We start from the raw sequence: 17,490 nt of genomic DNA, 5'->3' as shown, positions 1-17,490 counted from the left end.
TGATGCAAACGGAAAACTTAAAATGCGATTACTTAAACATACATTTTTCATCAGGACTCCTGTCCCAACTTCATCAGAAGTACAAACCGCCCCTGAACTACACTCATCTATATATCTTCTTGACCCAATTAATTAATTAATTAGTCAAGATTTAAAGGGACTAATACCTTAAATTAACACCAAACATAATAGATGAATAAATGAATAAACAATTATACACTATCATGTTGTGTTCTACGTTATGTCATCTTGTATACTCGTTTAGAACCTCAACATTAATTAATCTTCTTATTTAAAATGTTTAAAATATTATGTTATAAATATTTAAAAATATTTAAAACTAACTCTATTTATTCATTTAAATGCTATTTATTATTGATTAAATTTGATGAATTTACTAACACTATTAAAACTATTAACTTTTTTAACTTTTTTAACCTTTTTTACGAATGTATCAATGTAAATAAATGTAAATGTATACATATTATATCTCCTTTCTTCTAAACTAATAGGATTTTTAACATATATTGAATCTTAACTGTGTGTTTACTAACTTACTGTTAAAATCTTCTTATATCTCATAAATTACTATTTCTTATTGTTTTTGTAATATTTTTATATATTTATATTTTTATATTTTTATATATATAATGTTTTTGTACTATTTTTATAAATATTACAAAATTAATGTAAATATAAAATTATAAAACCATTACAAAATTTCTATGGAATGTCTATAAAATAGACTCTTTTAACCACCCTTCTATAGCTTATATTAATGGCTATGTCTATACCTATTTCATTTACATACATTCAAAGATATTCAAAGTCAAATCTGACTTTTGATATAATAATGTTCATTTGACCTGAATACATAGACTCTAAATACATGTCTCATGTCGTTTTAATTAATTTTATTTAAAACTATATATAAAATTCATTATTAGAAATTTATCTATCCAAATTTTTTAATCTTAAAATACATTTCAGTGAACACATCTCTTTAATGCCTGGAGCCCTGCATGCATTAGTTCTTAATTGACATAATAGCTCTCTTCTTTCTAAGAGGAGGCTATCATTCCCTCCTCTGTTGTCTGACACTATTTGATCTATGACCCTAAAATTGAATTTATGGTTTGGAAAAGCATCTATATGTCTAGCTAAAGTGTTTTCCATTCTTTTTGCATTTATATTATAAATATGTTCTTTTATCCTTTCTAATAGCCTCCTATCCGTTTTTCCTATATAAAATGCGCTATATAGAACGCACTTAGCTAGATAGACTACTTGTTTGCTGTTACAATTGTATTTAGATTCTGAAGAATACTTTTTACCATTGATACTAAACCATTTGCCTTCATCTATGTATTTGCAACAGTTGCACATACAACATTTATGCATCCCTGCTTGTGTTGTGAAGGTACTGTTCTTCTTTTGTAAAATTTCTTTTAGGTTTTTTCCTTTTTTATATATCATTCTTGGTTTACATGGTAACAACTTACTAAAAAGACTGTCATTTAACACATATTCCCAATTCTTCACCATAATATTATATATTAGTTTTGAGTCCAAATTGTATGTACAAATAAAATTACAACTTTGGTTCTGATTGTCTACTTGTGTTCCAAATGCTGTTATATCATGGTGACTTCCTGCTTCTGGGTCTGTTTGGTTCACTTGACCTTTCAGTCTCAACATAGGCACATATATGCCCACATTTCTCTTAAATTTTACTTCCATGAATATTTCATTCAGAAATATTGGCGGAAACAATATTATACCTGAAATTGTTTTGTAGAAAAATCAATTTGACAGGTCTAATGGGGAACAATGCACAGAATCATTCTGAATTGTATGTGTCCAGTGTGTATAATCCCCCTTTACATCCTTCAGTAGCCCTCTTCGAGAATGCAACAGAATTGGATATAAGGGATATGGTGAAATCCAATATTTATAAAAGAAAATATGATTATAATATAAGTAAAGAAGAAAAACAACAATTAGAATTTTTGTGCCAAGCCCCCATAAGAATTATGAAACCTGATAAGGGAGGGGACTTGGTAATTATGTCACTAGAAGAATATAATAGTAAAATGTTTTCCATTCTTGAGAGTGACACATATATAAAAGCTTCGACCAATGAATTGCATGGTGCTCATAGAAAAATTCGAGCTTTTATAGAAGAAATATATATTGAAGCCAGAATTGAGAGAGACACTTACTTGTATTTGCAACAGTCATTCCCCAGAACACCCTATTTATTTGGGATACCGAAAATCCATAAAGGACTTGAAGATCCACCAATGAGACCTTTGGTGGACGGGAGAAACAGTTCGACGTATACTTGTGCAAAGGTTTTGGACAATATTTTAAAGAAATATATAACAAATGAGAAGCAGATCTCGAAAGACTCATGGTCATTTTTAAAATCAATTAATGAATTAAGATTTGTCCCACAATCCTTCTTTGTGACAATAGACGTGAAAGATTTATATTCCTGTATCCCACATCAGATAGCAATAGAATGGGTTGCTAACATGTTGCGTGTCTCTAATGCACCAAAGAGTGAAATTTCTTTGGTCGAAGAACTTATTGACATAGTGTTGTCTTACAATTACATAATGTTTAACAACACCATCTACCATCAAAAAATAGGTGTAGCGATGGGCTCACCATGTGGGGGTGCCATCGCAAATTTAGTCATGGCTTACTGGGAGAGGTCATTCATATTAAACAATATTGAATTCAAAAATAATTTGATATTCTATACACGGTTTCTGGATGACATATTCATTTTGTTTCAAGGTACAGAAGATCAAATGGAGTGTTGTCTAGCTAGCTTTAACAACACGACAGACTTCTTACAGTTTACATTTAAACATGACAGAGACAAAATAGACTATCTAGATGTTTCTCTCAGGAAAGATTACGAGAAGAAATGCTATTTATCCAAAATTTATAGAAAAGAAACTTATTCTAATATGTATTTGCTTTTCACGAGTTGCCATCCAAGGCATCAGAAAAAATCTGTCGTGAAAGGTCAGCTCGTAAGGGCAGCCCGCATGACCTCTATGGAAGTTGAATTTGAAGATGAGTGTGACTTGATGTTTGACTTCTTCACACAGAGGGGTTACCCACCTGACTTTCTGAATGAAATATTCATGGAAGTAAAATATAAGAGAAATGTGGGCATATATGTGCCTATGTTGAGACTGAAAGGTCAAGTGAACCAAATAGACCCAGAAGCAGGAAGTCACCATGATATAACAGCATTTGGAACACAAGTAGACAATCAGAACCAAAGTTGTAATTTTATTTGTACATACAATTTGGACTCAAAACTAATATATAATATTATGGTGAAGAATTGGGAATATTTGTTAAATGACAGTCTTTTTAGTAAGTTGTTACCATGTAAACCAAGAATGATATATAAAAAAGGAAAAAACCTAAAAGAAATTTTACAAAAGAAGAACAGTACCTTCACAACACAAGCAGGGATGCATAAATGTTGTATGTGCAACTGTTGCAAATACATAGATGAAGGCAAAAGGTTTAGTATCAATGGTAAAAAGTATTCTTCAGAATCTAAATACAATTGTAACAGCAAACAAGTAGTCTGTCTAGCTAAGTGCGTTCTATGTAGCACATTTTATATAGGAAAAACGGATAGGAGACTATTAGAAAGGATAAAAGAACATATTTATAATATAAATGCAAAAAGAATGGAAAACGCTTTAGCTAGACATATAGATGCTTTTCCAAACCATAAATTCAATTTTAGGGTCATAGATCAAATAGTGTCAGACAACAGAGGAGGGAATGATAGCCTCCTCTTAGAAAGAAGAGAGCTATTATGGCAATTAAGAACTAATGCATGCAGGGCTCCAGGCATTAACGAGATGTGTTCACTGAAATGTATTTTAAGATTAAAAAATTTGGATAGATAAATTTCTAATAATGAATTTTATATATAGTTTTAAATAAAATTAATTAAAACGACACGAGACATGTATTTAGAGTCTATGTATTCAGGTCAAATGAACATTATTATATCAAAAGTCAGATTTGACTTTGAATATCTTTGAATGTATGTAAATGAAATAGGTATAGACATAGCCATTAATATAAGCTATAGAAGGGTGGTTAAAAGAGTCTATTTTATAGACATTCCATAGAAATTTTGTAATGGTTTTATAATTTTATATTTACATTAATTTTGTAATATTTATAAAAATAGTACAAAAACATTATGTATATAAAAATATAAAAATATAAATATATAAAAATATTACAAAAACAATAAGAAATAGTAATTTATGAGATATAAGAAGATTTTAACAGTAAGTTAGTAAACACACAGTTAAGATTCAATATATGTTAAAAATCCTATTAGTTTAGAAGAAAGGAGATATAATATGTATACAACATTTACATTTATTTACATTGATACATTGGTAAAAAAGGTTAAAAAAGTTAAAAAAGTTAATAGTTTTAATAGTGTTAGTAAATTCATCAAATTTAATCAATAATAAATAGCATTTAAATGAATAAATAGAGTTTTAAATATTTTTAAATATTTATAACATAATATTTTAAACATTTTAAATAAGAAGATTAATTAATGTTGAGGTTCTAAACGAGTATACAAGATGACATAACGTAGAACACAACATGATAGTGTATAGTTGTTTGTTCATTTTTTCATCTATTATGTTTGGTGTTAATTTAAGGTATTAGTCCCTTTAAATCTTGACTAATTAATTAATTGGGTCAAGAAGATATATAGATGAGTGTAGTTCAGGGGCGGTTTGTACTTCTGATGAAGTTGGGACAGGAGTCCTGACGAAAAATGTATGTTTAAGTAATCGCATTTTAAGTTTTAAATAATAAACGACCTTGTTTTAAAGTTAAGTAAAGACATTAGCGTGTTTACTGAGACGTATCTATAGAGATGTGGAGGCAGTGGCAATTGGTATCGGAGAGGAGCGGTGTGAGTTCTTTTTGGCGGAGTTTCTGAGAAGGTGACTGCACAACTCAGCACCCTCAATTCGATAGTAAACTCATCCATGCGACTCATTTCTTATGCTGCCGATGGATCGAGTAGGGTGGCAGGCTCAACGATAGCTCTTAGGAGACCGTCCTGGATGCGCCTTTGCGGAAGCCTTCAAATCTTCCTTCGTCAGTACCCCATTCGATGGGTCCGCCTTATTCGGACCCAAAGTTAAGGAGACTCTTAGTAGGTGTGAACAAGAAGGAAAGACTCTGTCTGCTGTAGGAGTCCGTTTTTCCACTCCAACTAGACCGTACCTCAAAGGGCAACGAAGTGGAAAAATGTGGTTCTGAAAACCCCAATCCACACCTACTGATACCCCCTCTAGGGGCAGAGGAGGGGGCAGAAACGGAAGACGCCGTCCAAACGACAGAGGCGGTCCGCAAAACCAGGGCGACAGAGAGCAGGTCTCTGGTAAGCCCTATCAGCATTCCTGAAAGGAAGCCCGGCTGTCCTTCTCTGGAGGCAGTCTGGGGTCGCTTGGCTTTATACCCAAACACCTAGCTAAATATTACAATGGATTCTTGGGTAAAAAGCATCATTGCCAGAGGTTATTACATTCCCTTTACAAAAATCCTCCCCATGTGTGCAAGGATTCCAGACGTTCCACCCAGTCTGAGAAAGCTAGCAGCCATAGAAATCCGAAAACTGCTAGACAAGCGAGTCATCCAGCCAGTCCCGGCAGACCAAATAGGATCTGGAACTTACTCGAGGTTCTTTTTAGTTCCAAAGAAAACAGGGGACTTGGGAGGCCCATACAGGACCTCAGCAAACTCAACACCTTCGTCAAGAAGGAAAAGTTCCTGATGGTCCCGCTTCAATCGATTCTTCCGTTCTTAGCAACGGGCGATTGGATGTGCTCTATAGATCTCAAGGATCCATACTACCACATCAAAATGGACATATCATCCAGAGATCACCTGCGTTTCCGGCTGGGGGCCAGTCATTACCAGTTCAGAGCCCTGCCCTTTGGTCTCACCACAGCCCCCAGGGTGTTCACGGCTCACCTGAGACGTTTGGGACTCTGGGTGTTTCCATATCTCGACGACTGGCTCCTCACCGCCACCTCCAGGCATCAACTAATCCAAGCAAGAGACTACACCATAAGCCTTTGTTCCCAGTTGGACATAACCTTAAATTACGAAGAATCTGCGTTATCGCCCTTGCAGCATATTAAATTTATAGGAGCAGAACTGGACACAGTCAGTTTCAGGTTGCCTCAAGCAAGAATCTTCTCTAAAAAGTCAATTATCCAGTCTGTCGGTCCGAAACAAAGCTCCTGCGTTCCAGATACTGCAGCTATTTGGAACAATGGCAGCCACACTGATAGCAGTCCTATTAGGGCGCATGCACATGCGGAAACTCCAGTGGCTACTCTTCGTACAGTGGTCTTAACCAACGACTGCCCATGTCACACGAGATCGGTTAACGAATCTTTGCAAGAAGGATCTCAATTGGTGGCTGAACAGCGACCAAGTGATAATCGGACGTCCTTTTGTTCTTCCCCATCCCACAGCCACAGTGAACACGGATGCATCCCTGATAGGGTGGGGGGGGGGGCGCTATTTCAGGGAAACACTGTCCAAGGGACTTGGTCAAACATGGAATCACATTTGCATATAAATGTCCTAGAGCTGAGAGCGGTGTTCCTGGCGTTGCAACACTTTCACGACTCTCTTCCTCCAGGTGCAGTTGCTATCCAGACGGACAACATGTCAGTAGTCTGGTACATCAACAAGCAAGGGGGAACCAGATCGTATCCCTTATGCCGAGAGGCCCTAAGAATTTGGCAATGGGCTGTATCCACCGGACGCTTTCTGATAGCAACGCACATCCCGGGGTCATCCAGTGTGGTACCGGACAAGCTAAGCAGGGCCATGCTGTTGCCTCACGAGTGGTGTCTCAAACAGGTGGCGGGCAAGATTTTCCGTAGATAGGGCCAGCCTTGCTGTGACTTATTTGCATCTCCGTTGAATGCCAAATGCAGCAGCTACTTTGCCCTTTATCCCCCACTGGGGAGCAACCCGAGGGACACGCTCGTACACGATTGGCCCCCGGGCCTCCTATACGCCTTCCCGCCAATTCCCAAATTCATACAGAAAGCCAAAAGTCTGGGAAGGACTCTGATTTTGATAGCCCCATCTTGGCCTCGGCAGATTTGGTTCCCCTTCCTGCAGAAGTATCAAGTGGAAGAACCATGGATCCTGGACCCAGTGCCAGATCTTTTGACTCATCCGTCGGGAGTTCTTCATCCCTCCCTCATCTCCTAAAACTGACAGCTTGGCTGCTCCAATTCCCATATTAGCCAGGTCTTAAGATTTGTCTCCCGCAGTCCAACATATTATAGTTTCCGCTCATAAACTGTCTACCAGGAAGCTATATAATAAATGGAAACTATTTGTTCACTGGGCTTCTCATCATGACATTGACCTTTATGTGGCACCTATTCATACCATCTTGCAGTTCTTGTCTTCCTTGTTCCATGATGGCGCAGCTGCTGCCACCATTAGAGTTCAGTTGGCTGCCATTTCCAATTTCCATGTATGGTTTATCGGGTCTAGCATCATGTCCCATAGACTATGTAAGGCATTCTTAAAAGGGACCCACCATCTCAGACTGCTTATCAGACAACCTGTCTCTCCCTGGAATTTGAATCTGGTTTTATTCCAATTGATGCTCGTCCCCCTCAAACCCGCCTCATCATGTCACTTAAAGTTTCTGTCTTGGAAAACTATATTTCTAGTAGCCATTACATCTGCATGCAGGGTCTCCGAACTCCAGGCCTTGTCCTCAAAGCCCCCATATTTGATTTTTCACCCTGATAGGGTCTCCCTCAGGACTAACCCTACCTTCCTTCCTTCCCAAGGTCTGTTCAGAGACCAACTTAAATCAGTCCATTGAGCTTCCAGCCTTCTTTAGACACCATACCAACAGACTGGAATATATGTTACACAAGCTTGATGTACACAGACAATAGAGATTCTACCTGGATAGGACCAAGGATTTCAGACAATCGGATCAACTCTGTCTCTTACGCAGAGAGTAAGAAAGGTTTTGCACTATCAAAAATCACATTATCCAAGTGGCTTTCTGACTGCATTAAATTCATTTATTCCTCCACTAATCAGCCATTAACAACTAACGTTAAAGTCCATTCTACCCGGGCTGTTTCTACGTCATTAGCTCATGCAGCTCGTTTGCCCTTAGATGCAATCTGTGCAGCCGCTACTTGGTCAAAACCTCACACGTTTATCACTCATTACAAAGTGGACAGGACCTCCAGGGACAGGGCTTCCTTTGGTTCCACTGTGCTCGGGAATGTTCTCCCGTGAGCCACCCAGGATTAGGGTGCTTGGGACGCTACCCACGTGTAAGAACAAAACGGCGAGATAGAACAACTTCACATAAAGAAGTTATGTCCTTACCATAACGTTCCATGTGAGTTGTTCATCTTGTCTTTTTGTTCTTACATTCCTGCCCACCTTCCCCCTCCTGTTGAGAAAGATGGTTGCCTTGGTGGATTGGTCGACTTTTGTCAGCCTGTCTTCTGGAACAGACTTTCTTCCTTCTACAAACTTATAGCTACCTAGATATGTAGGCACCATAGTTCTATTTCTTCCTGTAGGCTGTCTTGGTTGCAGCATACTAGATCTGGGGATTTGCAGTAGAGCATCATGGGATGTACACTAGATGTTCATCGTGCATACAGCTGCAGTCATAACAGATGGGTTCTCCTGCCGTCAGGCGGGTCCTCAGTCGGCCGAATTCCAAAGTCTAGGTCCGGCGTCGGTTGTTGTCGCTTTCTTTCCTGACGTCAGTGCGACAGGGGTATATAAGACACAGCCGACGCCATTTTCTCCAGTCTTTTTTGCCGCGCGGTGCCCGAAGCAGAAGCAGTTCGCAAGTGCCGGTCAGCCAACTCCTGAAATTACGAAAATTTGGAAACCGAAGTCTTCTTTAAAGCTAAGTACCCCGTTGGGGAAACTTTTCTTGCCTCAGACCGATGTCAGACAAAGTTAACAATTGTATTTCTTGTGGGAAGCAAATACCGCATAAGGATTTCCATTCTCTCTGTATACCTTGTTTAGGCCCAGACCACGACGTCTCGGGCTGTCACTTTTGTGCTACTTTCAATAAACGCACTATTAAGCATCAGGCGGAGTTCGCCCAGCACTTTTTTGGTAAAGCTTTTAATTATAAAATGTCGTCTGAGACTCCAACTACTGTTTTGTCCAAAAACGCAAGGACAAAGACCGACACGTGAGGTCCGCGGTCTCCACCGACACCACGCCAAAACCGGCTACATGTGCTCCGGTTCTCAGCGAGGTGCCTACGCAGCCCCTGACTACTGACGACACTTCTCTGGCGGTGTCTTTTGTAACCGAGACCGCAGGTTCCTCGGCCCATACCCTGACTACAGCTACCGAAGCCACTGTGAGTGTTGAGCCTCTTAATGTGGACAAGTCCACTTCCACCCATGGTGTATTCAGACCTTCTTCCTTTTCCATAAAGGCCAAGATTTTTCAGATTCCAAGAAAAGACTTAGGGAATTTCTTTTGCTACCTCAGCACAGACCTCTGACAATACCTCCTGTCTTGGACATTCTTGATGATGTTTACTCTGAGGCTTGCCTTAATCCAGATTCCCTGCCTCCTGCCCCAGTCAAGCCTGATAGGTACTACAGAGTTCCTAACTCACACCAATTTCTTTACAAAAGCCATAATGCTGACCCAGAAACCATTTCTCAAGGCCCCAAGGGAATGAAGGCCTCTACTGCTAAGAATCCATTACCTTCCGAGAGAGAGTCTAGATCCTTAGAAAGGTGGGGAAAAAAGGTATATACCTCTGCCACCCTAGCCATGAGGGCCTTAAGTTGTCAGTTCCATATGCTTAAATATCAGCAGTTTCTGTTATCACAATTAAAGAATAAAATGTCACAACCTGAACAACCAGATTTGAAGGAGTTGCAGGATATGATTCATAGTGCAGAACAAGTGGGTAAACACACCTTACAATGTGGCTATGATGCTCTAGAGGCCTCAAGTAGAGCTGCTGTTACAGGATCAGTCATTCGCAGACATGCCTGGCTTGGGGAACAAACTTTGCCTGATCATGTTAAGGCTAAACTACTAGATGCTCCTTTACAAAAGGATGTATTATTTGGTACTAATGCTGAGGAAATACTACGGAAAATGGAAGAAAAAGCTAAATCTATGCAAACTGTCAAAGCTTTTCTACAGGTACAACCACCACATTTTAGCAGAAATTGGCCTTCAAAAAACTGGTCCTTTCCAGCCACGGACAAGCCCCAAAGAGGTAGATACAGGCGCACAAGGGGCAGAGGACAATCTCAAGAATCATATAGAGGCAGACAGTGGCAATCTCCAGCACCAAGAGGTGGCGAAGACAGTGCACAACAATACAGGAAACAAACCCAATGACTTTCCCTTTTGCATGCCAAGCAAAGCTCAGGTGGCAGCACCCTTGGGAGGAAAGCTGGCATTATTTTCAAAAAATTGGCATATTGTCACAAAAGACAAATGGATCCTGGACATTATAAACAGAGGCTACATATTTCATTTTCACGCTCTTCCAAAAATGAGAGGCATGCCAAACGTGCCACACAATCAAAGGGCAGAGGCTCAAATACAAATTTCAAAGCTCATGGACATGAAAGCTATTCAAGAGGTACCTACTCACGAACAAGGTCAAGGTTTTTATTCCAGACTATTCCTGGTACCAAGGAAGGGAACTGACTGGAGACCCATTTTGGACGTATCCATCCTAAACACATTCCTACTCGTACCAAAATTCAAGATGCTCACCTTACAACAGCTTCTTCCCATGCTGGGCAAGGAGTCTTGGCTGGTAACATTGGACCTCAAGGAGGCATACCTGCATGTCCCAATCAGACAAAGCTGCAGAAGATACCTCAGATTTCTTGCAGGTTCAATCCACTATCAGTTCTCTGCATTGCCCTTTGGCTTATCTACTGCGCCCAGAGTATTCACGAAATGCCTGGCATCAGTAATTGCCTACTGCAGACTTCAAGGGATACAAATTTACTCTTATTTGGACGATTGCCTGATCCAAGCGGACAGCAAACACATACTTCTGGAACATCTGGCTTATGTAACACGGTTATTGCATTCTCTGGGATACACAGTCAGCAAAGAGAAATCCAGGCTAACACCATCTCAGAAAATAATTTTCCTGGGTGCCAACCTGGACACAAACACCCAGATGGCCTATCTTACGCCAGAAAAACAGGGACAACTAACTCAGTACTTCAAGATGCTAGCAGTTTGTACCAGGCTAACTGCAAGGAAAATCCTGCAGGCTCTGGGCTTCATGGCATCTTGCATTCTTCTAATCCCATGTGCAAAGTTGCATATGAGGAAACTTCAATGGTACCTAAAAAAACTATGGTCTCAACACAGCCACAGTTTGGAAACAATATTACCACTAATTCCATGCTTGTAAAAGGAATTTCTATGGTGGGCCCAAGCATGCCAAACAGGTCTACCATTCTGCAAGCCTCAAGCAAATCAAGTCATCACAACAGACGCCTCAGACTATGCCTGGGGGGCACACATGACAGACAGGTGCATTCAGGGCAAATGGTCCCAAAAGGAAAAGCACCTTCACATCAATCAAAAGGAAATGCTAGCAGTGATAAATGCAATTACAGCTTTCGAGGACCTCCTGCATCCAGGGCAATTATTGATAAGAACAGACAACACCACAGTAATGTGGTACATAAACAAGGAGGAACACATTCATAGCCCCTGTGCAGGCTGGCCATGTCACTTTGGAACATGGCTCTGGAATGGCAAATCGAGCTTCAAGCACGGTACCTGCCAGGTTTGGAAAACACGCTGGCAGACAATCTAAGCAGAAATATGACAGACCCGCACGAATGGAAGTTGCATCCTCAAGTGTTTGCAAAGATAATCCAAGCGTGGGGAAGGCCAGACATAGATCTCTTTGCCTCCCACAAGAATCATCAATTGGCAAAATTCTGCTCAAGGACATTTCATCCAAAGGCCTGGAGAGTGGACGCCCTTTCTTTCAGTTAGGCAGCAAGGACAGTTTACGCCTTCCCACCTTTGCCTCTACTGCCCAAGGTGCTCTTGAAAGCAAGAGCAGACAGACCAAAGATAATACTGATTGCTCCAGACTGGCCAAGAAAACACTGGTACCCACTCCTGAGGAGCCTAACACATTCTCCTCCCTGGACCCTACCTGTAATGCCTCTTCTCCTGACTCAGCACAGCTACAAAACTTTTCATAGTCAGCTGAAAACACTCAATCTGGCTGCATGGAAAATTCCTTAACACCACAACAGACCCTACTCTCCAAGTAGGTGCAGGATGTCATTTTGGAGGCCAGAAGGCCATCTACTAGAAAAGCTTACTCCGCAAAATGGAAACGGTTTTGCGCTTGAAATGAGAAAAAGGGCCAGGATCCTAGAAAACTGAATTTGCCTCTGATATTACAGTATCTAGCTGAGCTGTTGAACAGTGGACTTTAATTTTCCTCCATCAAAATCCATACCTCAGCCATTTCTGCAGAATACAACACTGATCCACCCTTATTCTCACCCACTCTTAAGGCAGTTCCTCAGAGGGGCTAAGAATATAAGACCCCCAAGGAAACAACCAATACCAGCCTGGGATCTTAATTACTTTCTAGAAAAATTAACATTGCTTCCCTTTGAACCAGCTGCCTCAACAGATTTGCAATATTTGTCCTGGAAAACAGCTTTCCTTCTGGCTATTACCTCAGCTCGTAGGGTCTCGGAACTACAAGCCCTCATGGCTGTGCAGCCCTTTCTCATCTTCCATCAGGACAGGGTTTCCCTATGAGCCAACCCGTCATTTATGCCTAAGGTAGTATCCAGGGTAGCTTTAAATCAGGCCATACACTTACCTACCTTTTACCCCAATCCTCAAAACAAAGGGGAAAGGCTGCTACATTTCTTAGACATCCATAGACAGCTACGTTACTATTTGAACAGAACAAAGCCTTTCAGGAAATCATAACAACTCTTTGTGTTCTATGCTGTAGGAGCTCAAGGGAAGCCAATTTCTAAACAGACAATTTCAAAATGGATAGGCCACTGCATACGGTTTTGTTGCTCCTTTAATGGCAAATCTGTACCTACAGGCATCAGATCCCACTCCACAAGGGCCACAGCTACCTCTGCAGCCTTCCTCAGAGGAGTCCCTACCAAAGATATTTTCGAGGCAGCCACTTGGAGTTCTGTGCATACCTTCACTAAACACTACCACCTACCTTTATACTCCAAAACTAGAGCAGGCTTTGCCACTGCTGTGTTGCAGGGCATTCTGGCTCCTCCCAGTTCCACCTAGTGCCTACCACCCTGTGCGCAGCTTTGGGATTCTACCCATCTGTTTTGACTGCAGCTGTATGCACGATGAACATAGTACAGTTTTGTACCTACCATAAATGTAGATGTTCGAGTGCTAATACAGCTGCAGTCCAGGTTTCCCTCCCTCCTTCCCCTCTGGGTACAGACCTAGTGGCTAACTCCTCATCTTTACAACCTGATTGGGTTATCCTTCTATGGTGTATTTGCTTGCAACTACTGATTTTTGATTATATTGCATTGCATGATTATATATAATTTATATATATATATTTTGCCTTCCTTCTGGGGGCACCTGACATCTGGGGCAAGAAAGACTGAAGAAAATGGCGTCGGCTGTGTCTTATATACCCCTGTCGCACTGACGTCAGGAAAGAAAGCGACAACAACCGACGCCGGACCTAGACTTTGGAATTCGGCCGACCAAGGACCCGCCTGACGGCAGGAGAACCCATCTGTTATGACTGCAGCTGTATTAGCACTCTAACATCTACATTTATGGTAGGTACAAAACTGTACTGTCTCGAGCTTCTCTGAGTGTCTGAGCTTGAAAAGCGGCCGACTTGGAGCCGAGGGATCGGCTCCGAACCCACGTGTAAGAACAAAAAGGCGAGATGAACAACTCACATGGAAAGTTATGGTAAGGACATAACTTCTTTTTTATTTATTTATTTATTTTATTTATTTTACATTTGTTAACCGGGCTAGTCTAGCTGGATACATATCCTTTTTCAGTAGAGGCCCGAGGAGAAAAGCTCCAGACAAAATGGTTAGACACAAGTTGAGAGTACAAGTTATACAAGATACATGGTTTGAAAAAAATACAAGTTATTGAAAAGGGGACCTGTCACATATACAATAAGGGAAATAAATTTATCGTAGCTGTAATATGAGAGAAATAGCTCATCAGGTAAGATACAAATCAGCAGGTAATACATGGCTGTGAGGTTTTATATATAATAGTGTGTAGACTAGTTCAAGTCTACAACCTTGGCAATTAGGGCCTTAAACTGCCAGTTTCATATGCTTAAATATCAGCAACATGTCATGGGCTTATTGAAACAGAAAATTATGTTAATTTCTGATTGTGTGGAAAATAAAGAATTACAGGAATTATTGCATGCGGCAGAACAGGTTGGAACGCATGCGTTGCAATGTGGTTTTGATTCCTTGGAGGACTCTTGCAGGACCACAGTTACTGGATCTGTGATTAGAAGGCATGCCTGGCTCAAGGAGCAAAATCTGCCTGATCATGTTAAAGCTAAATTGTTGGATGCCCCTTTACAGCATGATACTCTATTTGGTAATAAGGAGAAGAGGTTTTAAAGAAAATGGAAGGCAAAGCTAAATCTATGCAAATTGTAAAAGATTTCTTACAAGTGCAGCCACCCAGGTTTAGTAGGCACTGGCCTACTAAAAATTGATCCTTTCCTGTGTCCAACAGAGCCTTTCAAGGCAAATCCAGGTGTTCAAAAGGCTCTAGATATCAGTCTCAGGGTTCTTACAGGTCAAAGCAGTGGGGTGCCTCCACCTCCAAATCTGGAGGAAACCAAGCACAACCCCTACAGTAAGCAGTCTCAGTGACTTCCCTCTACCTTCACCAAGCACTTATCTTTTGGCAGCCTTCGTGGGGGGAAAATTAGCACTTCATGGTTTTAAACATAGTATCCCAGGGGTACAGATTTCATTTCCATTCTTTGCCATTTCCAAACGGTTGGCCAGATCTGCCACAAAATCAGTGGGCAGAGGCTCAGAAGCAAGTTACGTCCCTCATGGATATGGGGGCTATTCAGCCAGTACCAGAACAGGAAAATGGACAAGGTTTTTATTCAAGACTGTTCCTGGTACCCAGAAAAAGACAATGCCTGGTGTCCAATACTGAACTTAACGATTTTGAACATGTTCCTGGACATTCCAAAATTCAAAATGTTGACTTTACAACAGCTACTGCCTATGGGCAGGGACACTTGGTTAGTGACTGTAGACTTGAGGCATACCAGCATATCCCAATAAGGGAATCTTGCAGAAGATACCTCCGCTTCAAGGCAGGTTTTTTACGTTACCAATTCTTTGCACTGCCCTTTGGCTTATCTATTGTGCCCAGGGTCTTTACAAAGTGCCTGGCACCAGTAATTGCATTTTGCAGACAAAGAAGCATACAAATTTATCCTTACCTGGATGACTGTCTCATTCAAGCAGAGAACAAGGACGTTCTTCAACATCTGGCGTTTGTAAAAAGGCTTCTAACATGCCTAGGGTACATAATAAACGAAAATAAATCACAACTGGTACCCTCTGAAGTTATTACATTCCTGGGTGCAAGCTTGAGTACAACTGCCCAGATGGCTTACCTTACGCCAGACAAACAAAGGCAACTGACAACATACTTCAGATGGCAACAAAAACCCATTTATCTGCAAGTCAAATTCTGCAGGCTTTGGGGTTCATGGCATCCTGCATTCTACTAATTCCATATGCAAGACTGCATATGAGGAAACTTCAATGGTCCCTACAAAGTTTATGGAGTCAGCATTGTCAGTCGGGAAACAATGATTCCTCTCATCCCTGCCTACAACAGGAGTTTCTTTGGTGGGCAGAGACGTGCCACCAAAACAAGGGACTGTCATTCACTCTACCCCCTGCCACCCAAACCCTAACTACAGACGCATCAGACTATGCTTGAGGGGGCCCACCTGGTGGGGAGATGCATTCAGGGCTTATGGAGCCCAAAATAAATGCATATCAACCAGAAAGAGATGCTAGCTGTTCAGAATGTTCTGACAGCCTTCAAGGACCTACTTCATCCAGGACAACTACTGATAAAGACGGACAACACCACGGTTATGTGGTACATAAACAAGCAGGCGGGGTACACATTCCTACAACCTTTGCAGACTGGCCATGGCATTGTGGAACACAGCCTTGACTTACCAAGTACATCTTCAAGCTCAGTTCCTGCCAGGAAGACAAAATACTCTGGCAGACGACCTAAGCAGAAATCTTATGGACCCACATGAGTGGAAACTGGATCCACAAATCTTCAACATGATAACACAGAAATGGGGGAGCGCAGACGTAGTTCTATTTGCCTCTCCCCAAAATTATCAACTGGACAAATTCTGCACAAGGACTCATCACAGACAAGCATGGAAAGTATATCCTTAGGTTTTTCCAACTGATCAGTCTATGCCTTTCCCCCCTCTGCCTCTTCTCTCCAAGGTCTTACTAAAGGACAGACAGGAAAAAACAAAAATTATCCTAACTTTTCCGGACTGTCTTCTCCAGCACTGGTACCCAGTTCTAAGGAATATGTCTCAACTCCCTCCTTGGTACTTGCCTCGAATACCTCATCTACTGTCTCAGCAGAACAATCAAATTCTGCACACTCCGCACCAAACTCTGAACCTTGTAGCATGGCTGATTATTTAAATATTCAAACACCACCTCTCAGTAAATCTGTGGATGTCATTTTGGAAGCCAGAAGGCCTAGTACTAGAAAATCTTATGCTGATAAATGGAAGAGATTCTGTGCTTGGAACCAAGCACAAGGAATAGACACAGCAAAACCAAATATCCCTCAGATTTTACAATACTTGACTGAGATGCTTAAGGGCCTATCTTTTTCTTCAATAAAAATCCTTGCCTCTGCCATCTCGGCTCATTACAACACGGAGCCTCCCATCTTTTCTCATCCTCTGCTAAAACAGTATCTTAGAGGGCCCAAAAATTTAAGGCCTCCCAGAAGAACACCAGCTCCTGCATGGGACCTCTATTTTGTGCTGGAAAAACTCACCCTGCCTCCTTTTGAACCAGCAGCTACTGCGGATATAAATTTTTTATCTTGGAAAACAGCTTTCCTTTTGGCAATCACTTCAGCAAGAAGGGCTTCAGAGCTACAGGCCCTCATTGCTGTGGAGCCTTTTATTACATTTTATCTGGGCAGGGTGTCCCTCAGAACCAATCCTTCCTTTATGCCTAAGGTGTGGTATCCAGTGTGGCTCTTAACCAAACTATTCACCTGCCAACATTTTACCCAAATTTAAGG

At 41.0% G+C, this 17,490-nt stretch overlaps 1 protein-coding gene across 1 annotated transcript in view; it reads left to right on the top strand.

Annotated features, from left to right (window-relative positions):
• CAB39 (calcium binding protein 39) overlaps nucleotides 1-17,490 on the top strand; it is a 1,351,479-nt gene that overhangs the window by 678,317 nt on the left and 655,672 nt on the right. Inside the window, exon 14 of the mRNA XM_044070040.1 lies at nucleotides 2,479-2,499. Within this exon, the coding sequence (XP_043925975.1) occupies nucleotides 2,479-2,499 (21 nt within the window). The remainder of the gene's footprint in view (nucleotides 1-2,478; nucleotides 2,500-17,490) is intronic.

The sequence above is a fragment of the Protopterus annectens genome, chromosome 4.part1 (genome assembly GCF_019279795.1).
Source record: "Protopterus annectens isolate FY-2018-M chromosome 4.part1, PAN1.0, whole genome shotgun sequence".
Lineage (NCBI taxonomy): Eukaryota > Metazoa > Chordata > Ceratodontiformes > Protopteridae > Protopterus > Protopterus annectens.
Note: the sequence above shows the minus strand (reverse complement) of the source record. Positions and strands in the feature narration are given on the sequence as shown.